At 40.3% G+C, this 22,214-nt stretch overlaps 4 protein-coding genes across 4 annotated transcripts; 2 read left to right on the top strand and 2 right to left on the bottom strand.

Annotated features, from left to right (window-relative positions):
• Window positions 1,104–4,948, top strand: LOC8068230 (autophagy protein 5). Its single transcript, XM_002453141.2, has 8 exons — window positions 1,104–1,349; window positions 2,374–2,498; window positions 2,627–2,693; window positions 3,432–3,521; window positions 3,605–3,692; window positions 3,798–3,941; window positions 4,141–4,272; window positions 4,363–4,948. The coding sequence occupies exons 1-8, from the start codon at window positions 1,215–1,217 to the stop codon at window positions 4,704–4,706; spliced, it is 1,125 nt and encodes a 374-aa protein (XP_002453186.1). The 5' UTR covers window positions 1,104–1,214; the 3' UTR covers window positions 4,707–4,948.
• Window positions 5,340–9,704, top strand: LOC8085210 (UTP--glucose-1-phosphate uridylyltransferase). The gene is made up of 21 exons (XM_002453140.2): window positions 5,340–5,514; window positions 5,666–5,713; window positions 5,803–5,894; window positions 6,047–6,137; window positions 6,354–6,414; window positions 6,518–6,595; window positions 6,672–6,722; window positions 6,850–6,923; window positions 7,023–7,095; window positions 7,200–7,257; window positions 7,353–7,399; window positions 7,480–7,545; window positions 7,791–7,823; window positions 7,926–7,978; window positions 8,056–8,131; window positions 8,245–8,301; window positions 8,382–8,465; window positions 8,549–8,647; window positions 8,746–8,850; window positions 9,072–9,143; window positions 9,496–9,704. The coding sequence occupies exons 1-21, from the start codon at window positions 5,456–5,458 to the stop codon at window positions 9,520–9,522; spliced, it is 1,404 nt and encodes a 467-aa protein (XP_002453185.1). The 5' UTR covers window positions 5,340–5,455; the 3' UTR covers window positions 9,523–9,704.
• On the bottom strand, window positions 9,620–11,362 carry LOC8085209 (peptidyl-prolyl cis-trans isomerase FKBP18, chloroplastic). The gene is made up of 6 exons (XM_021460081.1): window positions 11,067–11,362; window positions 10,668–10,738; window positions 10,496–10,582; window positions 10,250–10,399; window positions 10,093–10,152; window positions 9,620–9,995 (listed from the first exon to the last, which is right to left on the bottom strand). Exons 1-6 carry the CDS (start codon window positions 11,305–11,307, stop codon window positions 9,933–9,935), a joined length of 672 nt encoding a protein of 223 aa, XP_021315756.1. The 5' UTR covers window positions 11,308–11,362; the 3' UTR covers window positions 9,620–9,932.
• Window positions 12,286–17,763, bottom strand: LOC8085208 (glutamate receptor 3.1). Its single transcript, XM_021460106.1, has 7 exons — window positions 17,589–17,763; window positions 16,076–16,413; window positions 14,627–15,975; window positions 14,268–14,545; window positions 13,866–13,897; window positions 13,368–13,774; window positions 12,286–12,996 (listed from the first exon to the last, which is right to left on the bottom strand). The coding sequence occupies exons 2-7, from the start codon at window positions 16,338–16,340 to the stop codon at window positions 12,547–12,549; spliced, it is 2,781 nt and encodes a 926-aa protein (XP_021315781.1). The 5' UTR covers window positions 16,341–16,413; window positions 17,589–17,763; the 3' UTR covers window positions 12,286–12,546.

Raw genomic sequence — 22,214 nt, 5'->3', positions numbered from 1 at the left:
GCTCTTGGCGTTACAGGTGCTTCTATACTCTCTGGAGCATAGAATTGTTCTGATGCCCTTCAGGATGATTGTTGCACAATATTTGATGATCATTCTGTGGCGAATTTTTTCCATGTTGCGTACCAAGAACCAAAGGTGTGGCATGTCTCTTATGGACGATTTCATTTTTGGTTATTCTTTTATATGTTGACTTTATCTATGCTTCTATACCATTTTTCAGGCAAAAATAATATCAAATGTTGATATTTTTTGAGTGCCATTGACATATAGGTTGAATCATTATCAGTTCTGAATGAATCATATTGGATTCTCCATTTGTTCCTTAGAAGTTCAAGCACTAGCTGATTAGCTAGTTGCTGTAGGCCATACGATGTTTCCATTTCAATCGTCATATTATTTCATATGTTATAATGGAAATGCTGTAACTATTTTAAAGTTATATTGTTTTAACTTATCAGATTGTAACTTGATAGTGTATTATTTATTTGTGAACTCAACTTTGTAATATTGTTTTCGCTATAAACTCCATGTACATGACATGTATTTGCTAAATCAAATACGATCTGGGTTGTGATTGGTTTATCGAGGTCCTTCCTAACACTCGATCTTGGTTGTGATGTGGTTTATGTAAATGATGGTATGCGCGCATACCAACACTTTTAGCTGAGGTAGTTATACTTGATCCTATAAAAATTGAGGGGTTCTGTGACAGCCTTGCCTAGCGAGGCCAGCCTCGGCAGCGACGCCGCTTGCCCTAGTTCGCCTCTGCTATGCTGCAGGCGCCTCACCTCCATGCTGCCGACGAGTCTCTCCAGCGTATACACGATGAGAATAATTTTTGGGTGGTCTAGGAGAAAAAAAGATTATAAATGTCTGTATTGTACCATATAATTTTATAAAAAAAACAGACCCCTCCATTTTTTTTATAAGCTCTTGTGATTTGATTTGCTTTGAGAAGAGGCGTGCGTGCGAACCTCGGGAACGAAAAGGACTCCGGCTCTCCGTCCCTTCTCCCTGACTGGTGGGCCAGGCCCAGCGACTCAACCCGACCCAAATTTCCAACCCGTCCGTGCTCGCCTTCCTCTCCTCCGCCCGCCGTCTCTCTCGCCGCCCCCGCCCCCGCCCCCGCCCCAAGCCCCCAACCCTCTCGGACTAGGCAAGGGGACCGGCCGCCCAACGTCGTAGCCGGCGAGATCTGCCCGCCGGCGGCGGCAATGGCTGCCCCGCACGACGAGGCCGCGGCGTGGTCCGAGGAGGCGGCGCGCCGGGTCTGGGCCGGCGCCGTGCCGCTCCAGGTCCACCTCCACGACGCCGACGTCACCGCACTGCCCCCGCCGCCGGCCTTCCTGGTATGCGTGCGTATGTCCCCCCCTTCCCCTACAGAGACCCGCTCCCTCCTCAGCAGACAGCAGCTACCTACCGCCTCCTTCCTTTCGCTTGCTATTTCTGCTGCGAACTCGCTTTGTTCCCAGGATAGGAATTCTGAGTCGTGCTACTCCATTGCCGATTGCTTGGCTCGCTTAACTGTTACGTTAATTAAGAATCACAGCTGCTCAGTTCCTAGGTCACTACAGTAGTGCACAGTACAGGCTGTTTGTGCTCATCACATCAGAAATTGAGCTGCTGTTGTAGGATTTGCCAGTCTTTTGGTTGAACCCATGTACAAGATACCCAAGTACGGGTTGTAAAATCCTCTTCTTCACCCACGACCGTGTAATGCAAACCAAGCAAAACTTCATGCCAGCCTTAGAAGCTAGTCTAGGTTAATTAATATTTTGAAGTTGGGTATCAGTGGGTTGTCATGACTCCTGGGTCAATTTCTCGGGGCTCACAAGGTCTTCTCTAATCTATATCTGGAACCTACACCTTCCATTTGTGTGAGGAGTTGAATTTAGCGCTACTGATCCCTGCAAAGTTTTATGCAGTGGCCAGTGATAGGGTTTAGTATATAAGGTTGGTGTGCTCCGTCGCAGTTACAATTACAACACAGGAGAATTCATTGTGTCTGTCGTTAATACCTACCTGTCTGAGCATGATTTGCAGTCTGATAGTCATGTGTGCCCTCTTTTTTTATTCCTTTGGCTTGTTTAGTTGGCATCTTATGTGCACTCAGATGGTGTATACTAGTGTTTCTGTTTCTATGGAATTCACTGAAAAAGTGAAAATTCGTCTATTTACCCATTCCTACCCTTGAGTACAACAAAAGTGCAAAAGCTGCTATTCACCTTTTGTTTCTATGGATATGAAAAGTCCTATACTTCCGTTTACAGGACTGTTCTTCGTGTTGATAAATATTTGGAGTTTTCGCATACACTATTAGTCCTCCATAATCTTATCTGTTTCATTTATGGATCTTCTTTTTGTCTTGAACAGACTTTGGGGCCAAGAATTGGGTACTTGCCCCTCTTGATACCTGTTATAAAGGCTCATTTCAGCAATGCGCTCCCACCTGGTGTTGACACTGTTTGGTTTGAATATAAAGGGCTGCCTTTAAAATGGTAACATTTGTTACTTTCTCCATATAGTTTTGATGGTCATTTACTCTTGAGTTAAATAATGGAAGCGCATGCTACTCTTTAAAATTGCTGACTCCCTTATTTTATTTTATTTATTTTTGCACTCATAGGTATGTGCCAATTGGTGCTCTCTTTGACCTTCTATGCGCAGATCCAGAAAGACCATGGAATCTAATAGTAAGGCTGCATTTTTCAATTCTACTTTTATCTTCGGATGTACTTTTATGTACCTGATTGTTTTGTAGTATGTTCTCTGTCATTTGTGGTTTGTTGATGTAATATACATATGCAAAGAGGGATCGATATAACTCCTTTCATAAACTATTTACATTATGTTTCATATTTTTGTTAGCTTGAATTATTAACTATGTATTTTATACCAACTCTACTCCTTTGAAGTTTTCTCTGTTTTAACTTTTGACTTAATTTTGGACCATACTCCTACAACTCTAGTTACTAGGTTTGCAATTCCGCTCAGTGAAGGGCCAGTTTGGTCAATCTGAAATAATGGAAACATTTTTTACTTCAAGATATTCACTTTGCATCCCTTGCTTATAGAAGTCATACAGACAACAATGTTTCAATGATTGCTCACTAGTGTAATATGGCTAGGTCGCTAGGTTAAAAAGAATAGCATTGGGTGTTTATGACACTTTACTTGACTGGGGCAAAACAAAAAAGAAAGGCAGACCCAGTGCTGGAGGCTACTACATGAGTGGGGTCTGGGGGCAATATGAAAAAAAACAAACTTAAGGATTTTTTAAAAATACATGGCAGTTTTCACTTTTCAGTTCGAGTCTGGAATTATGAGAATAAAATTTTTGCATTAGCTTTATGTTTCTGCTACCACATGTCCGTTTCTCTTGTTCAGTTCTTATATAGTTGTATATTAACTCAACTAAGTATCAACTATAGGTCCATTTTAGGGGATATCCCTCAGAAATCTTGTCACCATGCGAGGGTGAAGATAGCGTGAAGTGGAGCTACATGAATTCCCTGAAAGAGGTTTGTTTTGAGAACCAAAACTACCACCAAGTCCCATCACAAAGGAACTGATAGTAATTTTGGTTTTTTCCCTCTCTCTTCAGGCCACCTTCATCATTACTGGGAACAGTAAGAGTGTGATGAATATGTCACATGCTGATCAAGTCGCTCTGTGGGAATCTGTAATGAAAGGTACCCTCTAGAAACACCATCTCGCTTTGACGAACCTCTGGCTGGTGAAATGTTCTGAAATGCATTTACGCCACATTTTAACCATTGTTGTGTTATTGTTATTAGGTAACTTAGATGGGTATAAAAGTATCTCCACCAGGCTTAAGATTGGACCATTCGAAGATGATGGGTTAGTACGAACAGCCTCCGCAGAGCGGAAACGTCAACAAAATTCTGATGAACCTGAATCACCTGGATCTAGCAAACCATGTATGCTCTTTTGCTCTGGGATTTTTATAACATCATTCGTGTTAAAAAATCATGTGCTTACAAGAATTTAATACGATAATCTGATTATATAATTTTTTTCATAGTTTAAGTCAATGCACTTTCCAAGTTATACAACATTAAGTGATGCCATGTTATGGTATGCCCACATTGCTGGCTCTGATCATTAATCTATGGTTAGGCAGGGTCCCTGTTCGACTATATGTACGCAATGTTCAAGAAGACCTTGAGTATATAGAAGATGCAGTACCTGTTAGTGACTGGGAAGGTGTGTCCTACATAAATCGGCCATTTGAGATTCGCAAGGTTGAAGGTATGTGGTACCACAGAATTTTTATGCTTTTGTATGGCTACTATATGAGCTAGTTGTTTTCCTTAACATGTACTTCACTCTACATTGCAGGTAGAAGCTACATCACCCTGGAACACGCATTGCAAACATTGCTTCCAGAGTTCTTCAGCTCAAAGGCCGCAAGTAGAGCCGACGGCTCCCACCCTGCAGGGGCACTGGACTCAGCTGCAGACAGTTCAGACGCCACCAACTCTTCAAGAAGTTCTAAGGAGGCAGAACAAGCCCTGGCAAGTCCACGAGAGGTGGGTGCTGCCAAGAAAACGAAAGTGAAGCTGGTAAGGGTGCAAGGCATCGAGCTGGACATGGACATCCCGTTCCTTTGGGTCGCCAATAACCTGAAGAACCCTGAATACTACCTCCACATCTGTGTATACGTCGGCACTAGAAAACAATAGGCTAAGACTAGATGGGAAAAATGGTTAGATACTACGTGTAGGAGTGTGTGTTCCAGGAATCATTGGCTTTGTTCTTTGGTTATGACATGTGTGATCCTTTGTATATACAGATACAGATGCTGAAATTGTAACCCTTTTGGATGCACGGTGGAAGGATGAATTGGATGGTAAACCCCTTTTTTTTGTGTTTCCAACCGACATATTGCAAATGGTATACCTGCTTGGAGCAGAATTCTGTGGTATGACGATATTGTTGCTAGGTGGCATATTATATTTTTTGAACAAACACATGAGTTCTTAACCTGATTATTCTGATGGTCGCTGTAGCTCACATGTCTGGGTGAATATGCCATCTTTTCCAGATCTAACCCTGATAAATATATTAAACAAGCTAGCATCCCAGATCACATTCATGGGTGGAAAAACCAAGATAAATTCCATCTCGCTATCTTCTCTTAAGGCTATCTCTTCGTAAGATAAAAAAATATTTCTTTTGAAATAAAAATGGAAAAAAAATAAATGGAATAAACAAAAGGAGAAAATTAAAATTAAAATAGCATTTCCTCCGCGGGTAACGGGCTGTCTCTTGCGACGGCCCCTTTTTTTGGGTGGTTCATCATCCCGCCATCGCTCTGCCTTATAATAACCGACACCTCCTCCTTCCTCCGATCTCCGCGTCTCCCTCCTCTCTCCCCTCCCAGATCCATCTCCCGGTCCCGGCATCAGACGCGCATCTTGCAGTTGCAGTAATGGCGGACGAGAAGCTTGCCAAGCTGCGCGAAGCCACCGCCGGCCTCACGCAGATCAGGTCCGCAGCACTCTTTCTCTATCAGATCACGTACTCATGAGTCATGGCCCCATAAGCGAGATCGCAATTGTTTCTTCTGTGGCCTCTACCTTCCTGATGCTTTGTCTTGGTGACACTGACTGGTTGGTTGGTTTCTTGGCGGTGTCTGCAGCGATAATGAGAAGTCCGGCTTCCTCAGCCTCGTCGGCCGCTACCTCAGGTAAGTATCGTCAGCTCATGATAAAGAATTGCTCGGGTGAGAAATGGCGATCGATCTGACAGCGTCTCATCGTGCCGGCGAACTTGAAGCGGCGACGAGGAGCTCATCGAGTGGGCCAAGATCCACACGCCCACCGACGAGGTGGTGGTGCCGTACGACACCCTGGAATCCCCTCCTGAAGGTAATAAGATGCCCACTGCAGCAGCCAGCAGGCGGCCTGAATCCTCGCTGCTCTTCTGCCTGCGTATTCCTGAATCTGATCCATGGCAATGCGAATGTGAATGCGAATGCCTAGATTGATTTGTCTAAGTAATATATAATAAATAAATGCAGACATTGAGGCCACCAAGAAGCTGCTCGACAAGCTCGCCGTGCTCAAGCTCAACGGCGGCCTGGGGACGACCATGGGATGCACCGGACCCAAGTAAGCCATGTCCAGATCTATCGGATCCAGTTCAGGAATGCATTAGGGTGTACAAACAAGTCTGCTTTCAGTTTAGTTTCAATTCAATGCCCGAATCAAGCTCTAGCATTTTGCTTCCATGTACATGTGGCTGGTGGTATCGTATCTGAATATGAGCATCATGTTCATAGAGCTCTCTCAACAATGCTCTCTGAAACTAACACTAATTGCATGCAGATCGGTCATCGAAGTGCGCAACGGATTTACTTTCCTTGACCTGATTGTGATCCAGATCGAGGTGGGTTAACTGACTAATGCAGTGTTGTTCCTGCAAACTTCAGAGCACTTGATCTTCTATCTTGTATATATGGTGACAATTGGTCACGTCATTTCTCTTGCAGTCACTCAACAAGAAGTATGGCAGCAATGTGCCGCTGCTTCTGATGAACTCCTTCAACACCCATGAAGACACCTTGAAAGTAAATTCTCTCTTCATCACAAGTTCTTGCTCTTCACATTGGGGACCCAAAGCTAACAGTTATGCTTGTCCTGCAGATTGTTGAGAAATACGCGAATTCAAGCATTGAAATCCACACATTCAATCAGGTACACTAGGCAGAATTTTTGTAGGTGTTGGTCACTTGCTTTTTTTTTAAAAAAAAAATCTTATAGCTTACCAATTTGACTCTGAAAATATGCTAATCTGGCAATAAAACAATTTGTATAATTACAGAGCCAGTACCCTCGTGTGGTAGCTGACGAGTTCTTGCCATGGCCGTCCAAGGGAAAGACTGACAAGAATGGCTGGTAAGCCATCGCTATATGTAGTTCAACTTCAACCAGGACATTCATGGAATGAACACTAGTACCAAATTTGAACATTTTTGCATTATAAAAAAAAATCAGGTACCCTCCTGGCCATGGTGATATCTTCCCATCACTGATGAACAGTGGAAAGCTCGATTTACTACTCTCACAGGTCTGCATTAATCTGGATATACCCTTACCTCCCATTGTTGATCCAGAGTTTTCATGTATTAACATAAATAAATAACATTATTTTCTTTGTTGACCATGTTGCAGGGAAAAGAGTATGTGTTCATTGCAAACTCGGATAATTTGGGCGCTATTGTTGACATGAGTATCCTTATGTAAATTAGCATTATCATTTACTTTCACAAGTTTTCTGGTTAATAAAGAGCATGCTACTATGCAATGTACTTAACTGTTAAATAGAGATACTGAACCATTTGATCCACAAGCAGAATGAATATTGCATGGAGGTACGTAGTTCTCTGATGAAGCTAGATTACTTTGGAGTTGGACAGTTGGCCGATAAGGAACTTCTACAACCTCTTTTTAGGTCACCCCGAAAACTTTGGCTGATGTAAAAGGTGGCACACTGATCTCATACGAAGGAAGAGTTCAGGTTAACTTTTCTGTTTCCTTGTGCTACCTGTGCAATGAATTTGTCTTTCTGTGCTTTCCAGTTTGCAATGTCGTTTGATGTATTATTACTTGTTCCTATCTTAATTGAAAGGCAGAGCTCCTGCCATTACATTTAAAAATGTATTATTATTTGGAAAGTGTTTATGCAGCCATTCAGGCCTTAAACTTTTTTTCATTAACACCTGATTACTGTTTAAATGACAATAACCTTCTCTCTATATGCAGCTTCTGGAGATTGCACAAGTGCCTGATGCACATGTAAGTTCTAAGCTAGCACTGCATATGCATTGATAATAAGTATCACAGCTAAGTAATTGTATGATTTTTTCTGAGATCATTGCCAAAACTTTCTGAACATAGGTGAATGAGTTCAAATCAATTGAGAAATTCAAGATATTCAACACCAACAATCTGTAAGGATCATATTTTTAATTTCATATCTTCTAAAGAAACTTGCTCATGTTACCTAATGCTACTACTGGTTTGGCAGGTGGGTGAACTTGAAGGCCATCAAACGCCTTGTTGAAGCTGATGCACTCAAGATGGAGATCATTCCGAATCCTAAGGTACGAGTGAACGTTGGGAAACCCTTTTTCCATCTGAGCCACTTCATGAACTTAATAACTGGTGTGAATTTTAATAGAAAAATACAGTTATAATGGATAACATATAATTTCAGGAAGTCGATGGTGTGAAAGTTCTTCAGCTGGAAACAGCAGCTGGTGCAGCAATTAGGGTAATGCCAAAGTACTATGTACATCACTATGCTTTTATATGACTATATATAAATATAAAAAAAAATATTTATTGGACCAGTTCTTTGACCACGCCATTGGTATCAACGTTCCAAGGTCCCGGTTCCTACCAGTTAAGGCAACATCAGATTTACAGCTAGTACAGGTCTGTATGTTATGCTGAATAAAATTGAGTATGTAATGCGCTCTCTAGCTGTCTAAATGAAAACCTTTATTTTTGCCTTGTAGTCTGATCTATATACCTTGGTTGATGGCTTCGTTACACGTAATTCAGCTAGAGCAAATCCATCAAATCCCTCAATTGAACTTGGTCCTGAGTTCAAGAAGGTCAGACTAGCATTTAATTCATAAAAAAAGAGGTTCAAACATTAACTTATGAGGTCCAAACACGGATAGGATGATCGTTTTTCTTCACATATTGGCAGGTTGGGTGCTTCCTTAGTCGCTTCAAGTCAATCCCTAGCATTGTTGAGCTTGACAGCTTGAAGGTTTCTGGTGATGTTTGGTTTGGTTCTGGCATTGTACTGAAGGTACATCTTCCTAAGTTAGAGAACAGCTATAATATTCCTAAGTTGCAAAACACCTTCCTAGTTCAGATAAGTTTCATGTATTGCTAAAAAGTTTCTTGTATTTATGGGGACAATTTGCAGCTCCTTTTCCCATGCTGTTTGTTATGACTCCTTTATGAAGACACAGTATCTTACAGTGCTAAAGCCATGGAATAATGACACTTCTTCTCTGTAACTTTTAGGGGAAAGTGACCATCACAGCAAAATCTGGCGTCAAGCTAGAAATCCCAGACGGAGCAGTGCTTGAGAACAAGGTATGTTTTCTCAAGAGGCACTACTGTTGATGTCTCAAGGATTTTGCAGTTTTAAAGTAAACAGACACCTTAGTTTGTTCCATTTGATGTTTGTCACATTTATGGCTGACTTCAGGATAACTTTGAGAAGGAAAGAGAACGATATTATAACTGTTACATGCTCGTGCTAGTTAGAACTCCTAGAGAAGTCAACAAATTTTAGCATTCCTCTTATGGATATGATAAGGAATGTAAGGACAATTTTGAAGAGGAAAGAGAACAATACAAGAACTGTTACATGCTCAAACTAGTTAGATATCCTAGACTAGCACAACTGATGTTTCTAACAACAGGTATTTATTCTTTTATTCAGGATATCAATGGCCCTGAGGACCTTTAGATGGGAATCATCAAGGAAGCTCACTTCACCAAGTGGCGGATCATTTTTTGCATTTTTTTCCTGTATATTCAAACAGGCTCCATGACACTATGGAGAATATTCATTGCCCAGTTTTGCTTCAACATAATCAAGAAATATTACATGTATTTTACTTCTTTGAGGGAAATATTTTACACACTTTAGTTCTGCTTAATGTCCAAAAAGAAATTTCTGTGTCTTGAACCAAAAGAATCTTGTCCCAGCAACTACCATCTCAGGCTCTCAGCATGCATTTAGTCATAGGTTTATTACAATTGCATATCTAATCAGCATGGACCTCAAATGTCAGTAAATTATGTAATCCATTCCTCTGAAATTGGGCACACTCCATAAGTACCTCAATGCTCCCTCTCTGCTGCAAATAGAAAAGGTCATTTTTCTGCAGGAGAAATGAGTTCCAGTAGCTCTATATCCAGTTCAAAAGGGGCATCAGGCTGCAAAGAAGCATGGAGTCAAACAAAACAACTTCGGTACATGAATGTGATAATCAATCTGCTTGACCAATGAAATTTTATAAATCAAAACATGTACCGGTATCTCACTCATTCCCCTTTTCCCATATCCCAGTTCTGGAGGGACAATTACTCTCCTCTGCACAACAGAGATGAAGTTAGTAATGTACTAGAGGAGTAGAGGTAGAAAGGCTGAACTATTTGCCTTCACTTGTGCTAGTAGTCCTTCTCCATACCTTTCCCCCTACTTTCATCCCCTCAGTTATCGTGTACATGGCGGCTGGAGGCTTTGGAGCAGCTTGCGCTGAGTATAGCCCATTGGCATTGTCTGCAAAGTCCCGCTTTCGTTCTTTCCCAGGCAGCGACCCAACAGTGAACTCATAAGGCTACTAGAAGACACCCCAAACATCTTAATTCTCATTATTCTAGAGCAGGAATGTCAAAATTAACACACAAGAGTCAAGTGTGGTTTGCCACATCACCTGGGCAATACTCCGATTCCCTGCTAGGAGCTTCGATTCACGGCTTGACACTGCAGTGATGCCACGGTATATGCAGTCGAAATGAACCTTTAAGAGTTGAGAAGATAACCATTAATGTCAGTTAAGAAGGAAGCGCGATGCACACTGGAAGCATGAACAAGTGATCAGTTACCTGCACAGTTGAGCCCTTTTCAGCAATTGGCCCCTTCCCTTCAACAAGATCATAGTACTTCAGACCATCAGCTGCTCCCAAAATGTTATCAGATCAAAATACTATCAGACAGATTACAAAGAAGTGAGAACTCAAAACGGAATTTCAATCAAACAACACAGCGAATATTCAGGAAGGATATGGTGTTGCAGGCATAAACAAGTTAGGACAAACGGCATCATTTTATTTGCAGTAAAAAGATCTTAATCTTAATAGCAAAAGGTTGTAATCAGCTGAAATTCAGTCGCAAATAAAGGTGCCAACTTCGCGTTCAAAAAAAAAATAAAGGTGCCACTTTAGCAAGAAACCGAGAGCAGATGCAAAAAGCAACAGCGACAGGAAGCAGGCACACCGACGTACGTGCAGTGGCGTAGTCCTCCGGCGGTACTACAATGCGTCCCCTCCTCGCGGCGAGCGACGGCGGTGGCGGCGCGACGGACGTCAAGAATCCGGCGGAGAGGAGCTGCACGGCCGCTCGCCGCCGGGAGACGGCGCCGGGGAGGCAGCCGGGGGCGAAGGTCTCCCTCGAATGATGAGACGGGGCAGACGAGGGGAGCGCGCGGCGGTGGAAGGTTCTAGAAGGCAGGGCAGTGGAAGCCATTGGAGAGTAGAGCGCAGGGTCCGAAATGGCGCGCCCACAACGGCTGCTTCATCATCATATCGGATAAAGAAAGCACACGTGGAAGGGGTACCAGGGCCTGCTTTACTTCCAAAAAAAATTACAAAATAAGAATAGTAGCATTTTCGTTTGTATTTGACAAATATTGTCCAATCATGGACTAATTAGACTCAAAAAATTCGTCTCGCAAATTACAGGTAAACTGTGTAATTAGTTATTTTTTTATCTATATTTAGTGCTTGTGTCACAAAAATCGATGTGATGGGAAATATAAAAAATTTTGCAAAATATTTCGGGAACTAAAGCCCAGGGATATCCCATTCCCCCCCTTTTTTCTGAAACCAATTACTGTAATTTTTTATATTATTTTCGTTATTCCATCAATTTTCAGTTTTCATTTCTTCATTTTTCCAGGGCGTCCTGGACAGCTGGAGTAGCCCCAGAATTCCAATGTCTGGTGGTTGTTTAGTGATTTTTTTAAACTAGTTGTTTAGTGACTTGGTAAACTGGTGATCTCTCATATTCTGAGTGAAAACTTTAACTGTATGCTGACTTGGAGTGTTGCAATTTTCTCTTGGGTTTGAAATACAAACAAATGAACAACTTGGATTGTACTTTGTCCATAAAAGAATGCAACTCTAGCACAACACTAAGTTAAAGTATCTTAAGTTTGATTAAGTATATATAAAAAAACATCAACAGTTTATGATATCAAACAAGTATCGTTACATTTGTCATGAGATATACTTTTACATATACTTATGTGGTGTCATAAATATTTATATTTTTTACCTACATATTTAGTTAAACTTTAGCCACTTTAACCAACAGTGCATCTCAAATTGCATTCTTTTATGGACAGAGGTAGTACCTTGTGAAATCAATGTGTCAAGGGAAAAAAACCTGTGAAATCAATTCATGGTGGCCAGAAGATACATCACAAGCATGACGAGAGAAATCTGAAAGAACAAATCAACTGAAACAAACATATATTCCATTGATAACACCGTCATCATTCATGAACAAGGGTTGACTCTATACAATTTTACAGTTTTGCCAAACTCAGACAACTTGTTATCCACTTATCCTTGGGCGGTTGTGGTGCTAAAAACTGACAAATGCAATCCACTACACAGCCTTAGGCTCTAATTTCCTATATATAAGGACGCATAGATTGGCCCAAAGATGATGTATCCCAGGTCAAAAATGTATACACAAGCACTAGCTTTCTATATCAATATCAGTACCAGGACGGTTACTCATTGGCGTTGTTGGCATTGAACTTCTTGAGAGGCTCATGGTCCGCTTTTTCTTTGGTGGCGGCTGCCTGTCATCGACGAATGAAATGAATTTTCTGAGACTGCGCTTCGATGTCGATGATCCTGCATCTACGGAGATTGCTGATCCCGGCTGTTCATGTCTCAGGTACTGGCGTAGCGTGATGCCGAAGTAAATGAGCAGGGCGAGGACACATGCTGCGCCACAAATGAGGAACAGGCCCATGAAGCTCTCAAGGCGGAGCTGGTTCGAGTCCACAAACTCAGTGTTGTCAATTGAGCAATCGGCTGTCTTGAGCCACTTGTCATGGATCCGCTGCAGTTCCCCATTCTCCGACAGTGTTAGGATTGCGGTGGACAGGTCTACTTGCAGAGGGGAATCCCTTGGAAATGCCTGACAGAGTGAGTTCTGTAAGAGCTATGTTTGAATTAAGGAAACAAGGTTGCTACACTCTGGATATTAGACTTCTGAAAGACTAATCTTAGAGAATGTACCCTTTCTCTTAAGAAAAACTGATCTTAGAGTGTACCATCAGCAATGTAAACAGTAGATGGAACGCTTGTAGTTAATGCTGCAACTCTAGTTTGATAATCTTGAAGGAATTATGAGATGTGTTTTTGTTTATATTTCTAGACTATAGAATATATTTCAAGATGTTTTTTAGTTTCAACTAATAATAATCACAGTAGGGGCACGCCCCTCCTGTTTCCTCAGAAAAAAAAAAAGAATATATTTCAAGACAACTTAAAGTTCAATGCACTTACAAAGCCCCATCCTGTACTGGTAAAATCTGAGCCAGCAACAGCAATCTTGCAGTAAGTAGACAAAAACAGCTCAACATAGGGGCGCTCATCAACAATAGCCATAACACCTCCTTTCTTAGGGCCTAGCTTGAGGTTTTCAGCATATTCTTCAGGAGAGCCAAGAGCTTTTAGCCTCGACCGTGAAATGTTCAGTTCCTTGACCATGTAATCTTCAGCAAAAGAACCAACTTGGAAACCGATTGGATAATCACTCTCTTTCAGGTCATCAATTCCTCTTATAGAAGTATCAAGTTGTTGCACGGTTAGGATGGAAGTAAGACTTGCAGTATAGCTTGATTGAATGATCAATACAACAAATAGCCATATGATCAGAACACCACGTCCTAAGGTACTCATAGTGTTTTCTCCTGGCAATAAAAAAAAAGGGGTAGAGGTGCCACATCAGTACAGAGGGTCAGTTACACTAACAGACAGAACAGGAAAGGCTAGTTTACTCACTATGTGCAAAAAATAAAGTCGAAAAGCTGAACCTGCAGAGAATAAGACACATCATAAGCATTAATTTCAGAGGAAAGAATCAAGCCAGACAGGCATTTAATAATACATGTGGAGAAGTACTTTGATAGGCAAAAAACTAGAAAATAGAGGATAATATACCATATTATCACGTGAAATAGATTATGAGTGCAGACATCTTTTCTTCAACCAATCTAAAATTACAAGATTTAATTTCCTCGTTCATTCCTAGATGTTCCATTTGGACAAAATGCCAATGTTGAAAACACAGTTTAACGCTGCCAATAATGTGTAACATTTTGGGAACAAATGAAAAATTAACATCTGTAATTGAAAACAAGATGTATGTATAGTGAGTGCAAAAGATGTCATTCAGATCCTTACCAAACGATAGTTATTATTTGTTGCCGCGGCGAGCCACGAAATTCATCATTTATTCGATGCTCAAGTATCCAAATAACCGCACCCACAACAAGAAAAGACAACCCTGTAACACACCACATCCCCAATGTAAATGGCTGCAAGAATGCCCAAGAACTTGTTATATGTTTTTTGATTGGAGCCAAGATAACCAGGCCTGACTCAATAAAGGGCTGGGTGAAATCAACAGTTTTAGTTCGGCTCATTGTAATTACGATATCCCCTACTGCTGCATCAAAATCCTGCAGGATAAAGTAACTCTGATCACTATTATACATGCTGAAATGTGGAGGAGGAAAAAAAACGTGCATGTCCATACTTACATTGTCCACTACCATCTGTACAAGTTCGTCATAATGAGGATTTTTAGTACCATTGCCGAAAGGTATAAACCTGTATGTAACTGGATAAGGAAGCAATGACAATGCTTGAGTGAAGACATCGATGCAATAGCCCATCATTGACCCAGTAGCATTATCTTGGCTAACAAACTCTTTAAAGCTAAATCTGTTAGGGACGCCAATTTTCAACTCCTTGGCATTGGAAGGAAAGGCCCAGCCTCGAGGCTTCTGTGCAGTCTCTCCAGGCCAAATGACATCATAGAGTTGTTGATTGGCAAGAGAAGTATTAGGAGGCTTCGAATACAGGTCCTCTGGAAGTACAGTCGATAGCAATCTTGTATAGTTTGACCAAAAACCAATGGTCCGCATGCCATTCCCAATTATGCTTATGACATCATAGGCAGGATGAATGAGTTCAAACTGAGCATTAAATTGCACTTGTCCAGACACCCCAGTGAAGTTCACATTTCTAACCTTCTCCAGTAATTTGTTTCCCATGTCAAAAATACTCATGGCTTCAAGGTGAAGAGTTCCCCCAGTTTCATCACGCAACCTTGAGTCATTTGTAAAGGAAATCCTCCCACCATCATCAAAGAATGCATCCAAGGCCCGAGCTACAGTCCACACACTATCATAAACATAAAAACCATAAGCACTGATGCGAAGATCACTGTGGTTGTATTTCTTACTTAAGCTGCTCCACCTGGACACAAGATTACTCTTCATCTTTGACTTAGGGGTGTGTGGACGTACAGTCAGAACACCTTGCATGCCATTTATTGTTTCAGCAGGGACCGATGAATTAGCATCAAGATAAGCAGAAAGCCAATCAGTTGCAATCCATACATAGCCGTTGCCCATCATATTTAGCCCATTAGCAATTGACAAAAGCTTGAGTCCAGGTTCCGAACCAGTATGGAGGATAATAACACGAGACTCCATATTACTAACAGTAACCAATAGATTTAGAAGCTCACTTTTTTTAGCATTGGAACGGAACCCAACCTTGTATGAAATTTTGCAGCGCCTTGCAGTAAGTTCATCATCCAAAGCAGCAATGCCATTTCGACCATAATCATCATCAACGTATATGGCAGTCACTATCTTCCATTGGTAGTAATCAACAACTGCCGCCACAGCTGCCATTTGGTAGAGATCGCTGGGCATAGTCCGCATGAAGAACGGGAACTGGATTGATGATAGAGTTGCATCTGACGCAAAGGACATCAAAGGAACTCGGAGCTCATTTGCGACATAAGAAATTATATGAGCAATAGGAGAGCACTGTGGCCCGATGATTGCAATAACATCAGTCTCCATGAACTGCAAAGCTGAAAAAAAGGAATATTGTCTCATCATCACAAATCTAGAATGCAAGCATGCAGTATGAATAGTGATGTAAAAAGGGAATCGGTATTAAAGATGGTCTACCTTGAACCATGCCAAGGAAACCATCATCACAATTTGTATCTTTCGTGTCAACTCGTAATGTTGTTCCATTTAGAACTGTTGGATCTGAGTTGATATCATCCACTGCTGCGTGGATGGCAACATCTGAAACGCCTCCAGTAGTGGAGTTCAACCGAAGAATAGACCCAATACTAACAACCGAAGGCCTTGCCGCTAAGCTTTTGTGGATCCCATTAGGGAAGTGAAACAGAGAGAGAACCAACAACATGAGAAAAGCTATGTTCATTTTGGCCCAAATGTTTCAGAGGCTGCTTCGAACTTATGCAGAAGTTGGCAAATTATCAATGAGTGTGCGAACCCTATCGAAAGAGAAAAACAAGGAGCCACCTCATTAGGATGAACATATAGAAATGTGCACAAGAATAAATATATAGGATATTTACTTGTAAATTGAAAGGAAAACAATAAGAAGGAGATGAACAAATATAGACAGCAAGAAGCAAATATAGGAATAAGATCAACATAATGGACTGAACATTTCAAAGAAAAGAAACTCGGTGATTACACTAGACAAACCATGAATGGAAAAAAACAATCAATTCAAATATGGCACAAAATGTTGTGGTAGGCACCAATCATGATATCCACTTTAAAATATTTCCAGAAGGTAGAGAAAGAGAAACCACAAAACGTAATCCCAGCATTGATCAATCCTCACCACATGAAGCTTAAATGGATCATGGATTCTCCTCGCAATCATCATCCAGAACCTAAGTTTTCTCATATCACCCTATCCCACCCATAACCCAAATGCAATGCGTGGTCCATGCGTAAACAGCGACAGATAAAAGAGGTGGCTGTCTTACTCAACCCACATATTCCATTTGGCACACCCTTTCGCTATGAACGAAAAGAACAAAAGCTGGATATTTATACCTTGGCACTGTGCTATGTGCAAGGTATAAGAACCAATCAAGGTATCGATTCTATTCCTTGTGTCGATCAGACAGCAAGAAGAACAAAAAGAAAAAAAACAAGCATTCCACACTAGTATAATGATGAGGTCGGGTATTGACAAGCACGCTTGCCACGAGAAGGTACGCTTCCATACAACTAGTACAGTACGTTCCAACAAACTCTCAGGGAGGGGGGGCTTCCTGAAAAAAGTGCAGCAATGCCTAATCTGTCAAGCAATCAGCCCCTCCATGCGGTTCGTGCTCGTTTTAGCGAGTGACGATCAACAGGACGGACCTAATCGCAGATGTCCTGGCGAATTCCTCGCTACAATCAAACCCCGACAGCGTCAGATACTAACAAATGTTACTACTAGGAGAAGTAGTAGCGGTCGGCCGGGAGAGGAGAGGGATGTGCAGGAACTAGTCCAAGAAGACAACTTTTGCTCCGAATCACTGGTGAGAGCCCAGGAAACGGCCGCCATTGGCAGGTGGAAACACGGGGATTTGCTCGGCAGGCTCCAGGAACAAAAATGCTGAAGAAGACGGGAACAGCATGAGGATTGAGGAGGGAGACTTACGGGTTGGCGTTGGTGCTCGTGCTCCCCAGAAAGAGGAAACCTTGGTCGTCTCCGGGGGAGCGTGCCGCGGCTTGACTCCTCGTCAAGACCCCAGGAGGCGGAGGCGGAGGCGGCGGCGGCCTTCCCTGAAGCTCATTTTCTTCTCAGGTGATTTTATTTTTGGAGGAGGCGAGTATATAGCGAGAGGAGGGAGATGGAGATTGGAGAATGGCAGCAGGTGGACCCCACACGGTGGACAAGGGCCAATGATAACAGTACGCGGTGTACCACGTCAGCCGTGAGCCTGTATCATTAAACGAGAGTCTACTACTCTGCACTTGTGGATTAGTAGGTTGTCATTTGAACTTTATATATTCATCGACCACAACAAGCACTATGTTGACTTGGGTTAAGTGAGGACTTATATTGACCAAATTATATAAATTGTATAGGTAGTTGGGTTTGTTTTGACTCTTGAGTTAAACTATTCTAGCCCCCCTTTAAAACGTGAGAATTTTTTTTTTGTTCATGTGTTTTTCCTAATGAAGAATGAACTGATTCTAGTAAAATTATTATACAATTCATGTGAAATTCCTGTGTTGGCCCTTAATTCGGCCGTTAACATCTAAAGATTTGTATATGCCCGCCACAAAAAAAAAAGATAATGCTTTCATTAATATGAAATTTTAACTTAGTACTCGTATATAGAGTATACCCGATTGCTCCCTGCTCTTCGACAGCAAGATGATTAGAGTGACACACGTGTTACTAGCGCCGTGCGGCCGGCCTACGTGTCACAACCGCAGTGGTCGATGCATGGCGACGAATCCGGCCCCGCCGACGCGTACGCTTCATCATCTGTTCATCGCAAATGCAATTTGGGGCTGGCCTCTTGTTTAGTTCACCCCGAATTAGTTCACCCCGAAATCCAAAAAGTTTTTAAGATTCCACATCATATCAAATCTTACGGTATATATATGAAACATTAAATATAGATAAAAACTAATTACACAGTTTGTCTGTAAATCACGAGATGAATCTTTTGATTCTAGTTAGTTTATAATTAGGGCCTGTTTAGATTGGAGATGAAAAATTTTTAGGTGTCACATCGAATATGTCGGAAGAATATCGGGGTTTTTAGAAACTAATAAAAAAACAAATTACATAGCTCGTCAGAAAACTGCAAGACAAATCTATTAAGCATAATTAATCTATCATTAGCACATGTGGGTTACTGTAGCACTTAAGGCTAATCATAGACTAATTAGGCTTAAAAGATCCGTCTCGCGATTTTTAACCAAACTGTGTAATTAGTTTATTTTTTTATCTACATTTAATGTTCCATGCATGTGTCTAAAGATTCGATGTGATGGATGAAAATTTTTTGATGGGAAACTAAACAGGGCCTTAGACAATATTTGTTAAATAAAAACAAAAATGCTACAATAGCGAAATTCGAAATTTTTTCAACTTAAGGCCCTGTTTAGTTACTCACCCAAAAATTTTTCATCCATCCCATCGAATCTTTGGATACATGCATGGAACATTAAATGTAGATAAAAAAATAAACTAATTACACAGTTTGGTTCAAAATCGCGAGACGAATCTTTTAAGTCTAGTTACTCCATGATTAGTCTTAAGTGCTACAGTAACCCACATGTGCTAATGATAGATTAATTATACTTAATAGATTTGTCTTGCAGTTTCTGACGAGCTATGTAATTTGTTTTTTATTAGTTTTTAAAAACCCTTCCCGACATCCTTTCGACACATCTGATGTGACACTCAAAAAATTTTCGTTCTCAATCTAAACAGGGCCTAAATAAGGCAGGCATCTTTATGCAACCCCTACGGTCCTACCTAAGCAATAGCACAGTAGCCTACTGAGCCTAGTGGTCCCAGTACAGTCTCTCACAGTCACAGAACATTTTACTTTTACCATGCATCATCCATTGCTGCCGGTGCCTGCAATCTTGAGCCTTGGAGTGTATGATTGGGCAAAGAAAGGAATAGGAGTTCATGTATATATAGATTTTATTTTCCTCTCTTGTTTTTTTCTTCCTTCCATAGGTAGGCCCCTTTTGGAACATATGATTAATTTATATGTCAAGGAATTTTGGCCTTGTTTAGTTTCAAAATTTTTTGCAGAATATGAATAGTAGCACTTTCGTTTGTATTTGACAAATATTGTCCAATTATGGACTAACTAGGCTCAAAAGATTCATCTCGTCAATTCCGACTAAATTGTGCAATTAGTTTTAATTTTTATCTATATTTAATACTCCATGCATACGTTTAAAGATTCGATATGACGGGGAATCTGAAAACTTTTGCAAAATTTTTGCAGAAACTAAACAAGGCCAAGGTTTGTAAACAACCTATAGAAATTTTTTCTATGTGACCCATTGCATCGGGACAGAAGATCGGTCATCTTGAAAATCCTATATAAAATTATTATGGAATGGCTCAACCTATAGGAAACTTTGAAGGGAGTTTAACATGAGGTCCAACCTCTTCGAAACATGTTTATCTTTCTCTTTGTACGTCATGTGTTTCGTCTATGTTGTATCATATCCAAATGCTCTATTAGAAACTTTTCTACACGGTAGAGAAAGACTATCTAGAGAGAGAGAGGGGGGGACAGGACAAGGTTAACAAGACAAATACTAGGAGATGAGAATAATGATCGACGAAGGTGTGACACCATGCGTGTAGGAGACAGCTTCCTCAGAATAATCATTTCCAGTACTTTCTGAAGAAGCCACTGGATCATCCATCCATCCATCCATCCATCTCGATCTCAGTATAATTTTAGTTTTAAAAAAACAATAATTTCATTTTGCAAGTGACCCAAGTCATCATCAAGTCATGCATGTGTAAATACACGTACGCAAGTCATCGACCACCCCCCGTTTTTTGCGAGGAAACCCATTTTGTTATTATTAGACTGGTTAACTGTACTTGTTCTGTTGAATGTCAAGTATGAAAGGGACAAGTATTAAAGTATACATGCATGGATTTTATGGTGACAATGAGTAAAGCTATATATTTGTGGCAGACAAATTCTATGCTAAGAACAATTAGGAAGGAACCAAGAACAAGCTAATTTGTATACGTATATTTATAAGGATAAGTGTGCGTGTGTTGTGAAATTCTAGAGAGAGAGAGAGAGAGCGCTAGTTAGTCTGGACTCCCTCTGTTCTTAAAAAAAAATCTGAATCTAGCTTCTCAAAAGTCGACAATAATCTCCAACTTAATAATTAGGTTTATAGAAAAAAATACTCTCTCTATTCTAAATTATAAGATATTTTAATGTTTCTAGATACATAAATTTTGCTATTCAGATATATATAACTTTAAATTAAACTATTGTAAAAATAATATTTTTTATTAATTTGGTGATACTTATTATGTATCATAAATACCAATATTTTTGTATAAATTTAATTAAATTCAAGATTGTTTGACCGTTCGGAGTACGTACGTACAGAACGTGCACCACGAGCTCATATGAATATGTACATCACTGTCACTCAAGTCTACCTCGATGAAGACTGTCCGCTACCAAGTATTGCGTTGTCGTACGTCTCTCTCTTGATGATCTCATCTGTCCACACAGACACAGCGACAAGCAGGTCGTCCAATTCCTTCACCTTTCTGCATCATGCATGCTATATATATATATATATATATATATATATATATATATATATATACTCTCCAATTTCCATTCATCTTTCTTTTTTTTAGCTTGGAAGATGACAGCAATTTTGATAATCATTCGAAATATGTTCTGATGTAGAAGGTCACTTTATTTGCAATTAATGTAAACGCGCATATCTTTTTCTCATGCTTCATTGGAAAGACAACAATTAATGCAAATGCATCTCTTTTTCTTAAGGCCTTGTTTAGTTTCGAAAAGTGAAAAATTTTCGGTACTGTAACACTTTCGTTTGTCTGTGACAAATATTATCTAATCATGGATTAACTAGGATCAAAATATTTGTCTCGTAATTTACAGCTAAGCTGTATAATTAGTTTTTGTTTTCGTCTATATTTAATGTTTCATGCATGTGCCACAAGATTCGATGTGACAGGAAATCTTGAAAACTTTTTGGTTTTCAGGGTGAACTAAACAAGGCCTAAGCTTCTTCATCAGCAAGGCCAGCCAAGAACATTTATATTTAGTTACTCCGTCTGTCATGAATAAATAGATTTCTAGAGTTGTCTTAAATTATTTTTTTAATCTTTGACCTAATGTCTAGAAAAAACTTTTAAGATTTATGACATCAAATTAGTATCATTAGATATATCATAGAATATATTTTCATAATATATATACTCATTTTATGTCATAGATATTATTCTTTTCTATATATAAAAAGTTAATCAAACTTAAAATAGTTTTTAATTTCCACGAATTTTAGAAATTACTAATTTATTGGAGTAACATTTTTATTTTGGCATCTTGTCGTATACTCTTTTTATAAATGTGTTGTCGATATATACTACTAAGATTAATTTGGTCGGTCGTGTATGTAGAAAAGGGGCAAGCAGCAGGCACCTTTTGGTTATCTGTATATATATACTCCATGCCTCACCTTATTGGATCAACGACAAGACAGGTGATTGGATCTCGCTATTATT

Source organism: Sorghum bicolor, chromosome 4 (genome assembly GCF_000003195.3).
Source record: "Sorghum bicolor cultivar BTx623 chromosome 4, Sorghum_bicolor_NCBIv3, whole genome shotgun sequence".
In the NCBI taxonomy this organism is placed as follows: Eukaryota; Viridiplantae; Streptophyta; class Magnoliopsida; order Poales; family Poaceae; genus Sorghum; species Sorghum bicolor.
The sequence above is the reverse complement of the archived record's forward strand: the minus strand, read 5'-3'. Positions and strand labels throughout refer to the sequence as shown.

Bases quoted from the DNA above. Each gene is read 5' to 3' on its own strand.
- LOC8068230 (XM_002453141.2), top strand. From the start codon at position 1,215: ATGGCTGCCCCGCACGACGAGGCCGCGGCGTGGTCCGAGGAGGCGGCG. The intron at 2,694-3,431 runs GTAAGGCTGCAT...TATCAACTATAG, and splicing joins AAAGACCATGGAATCTAATA to GTCCATTTTAGGGGATATCC. The intron at 3,693-3,797 runs GTACCCTCTAGA...TATTGTTATTAG, and splicing joins GTGGGAATCTGTAATGAAAG to GTAACTTAGATGGGTATAAA.
- LOC8085210 (XM_002453140.2), top strand. From the start codon at position 5,456: ATGGCGGACGAGAAGCTTGCCAAGCTGCGCGAAGCCACCGCCGGCCTC. The intron at 8,132-8,244 runs GTACGAGTGAAC...ATATAATTTCAG, and splicing joins AGATCATTCCGAATCCTAAG to GAAGTCGATGGTGTGAAAGT. The intron at 9,144-9,495 runs GTATGTTTTCTC...TCTTTTATTCAG, and splicing joins GAGCAGTGCTTGAGAACAAG to GATATCAATGGCCCTGAGGA.
- LOC8085209 (XM_021460081.1), bottom strand. From the start codon at position 11,307: ATGGCTTCCACTGCCCTGCCTTCTAGAACCTTCCACCGCCGCGCGCTC. The intron at 10,739-11,066 runs GTACGTCGGTGT...TTTTGGGAGCAG, and splicing joins GGAGGACTACGCCACTGCAC to CTGATGGTCTGAAGTACTAT. The intron at 10,583-10,667 runs GTAACTGATCAC...CAACTCTTAAAG, and splicing joins AAAAGGGCTCAACTGTGCAG to GTTCATTTCGACTGCATATA.
- LOC8085208 (XM_021460106.1), bottom strand. From the start codon at position 16,340: ATGAACATAGCTTTTCTCATGTTGTTGGTTCTCTCTCTGTTTCACTTC. The intron at 14,546-14,626 runs GTAAGTATGGAC...TTTATCCTGCAG, and splicing joins TACAGATGGTAGTGGACAAT to GATTTTGATGCAGCAGTAGG. The intron at 13,775-13,865 runs GTGAGTAAACTA...TTTTATTGCCAG, and splicing joins GACTTTATTTTTTGCACATA to GAGAAAACACTATGAGTACC.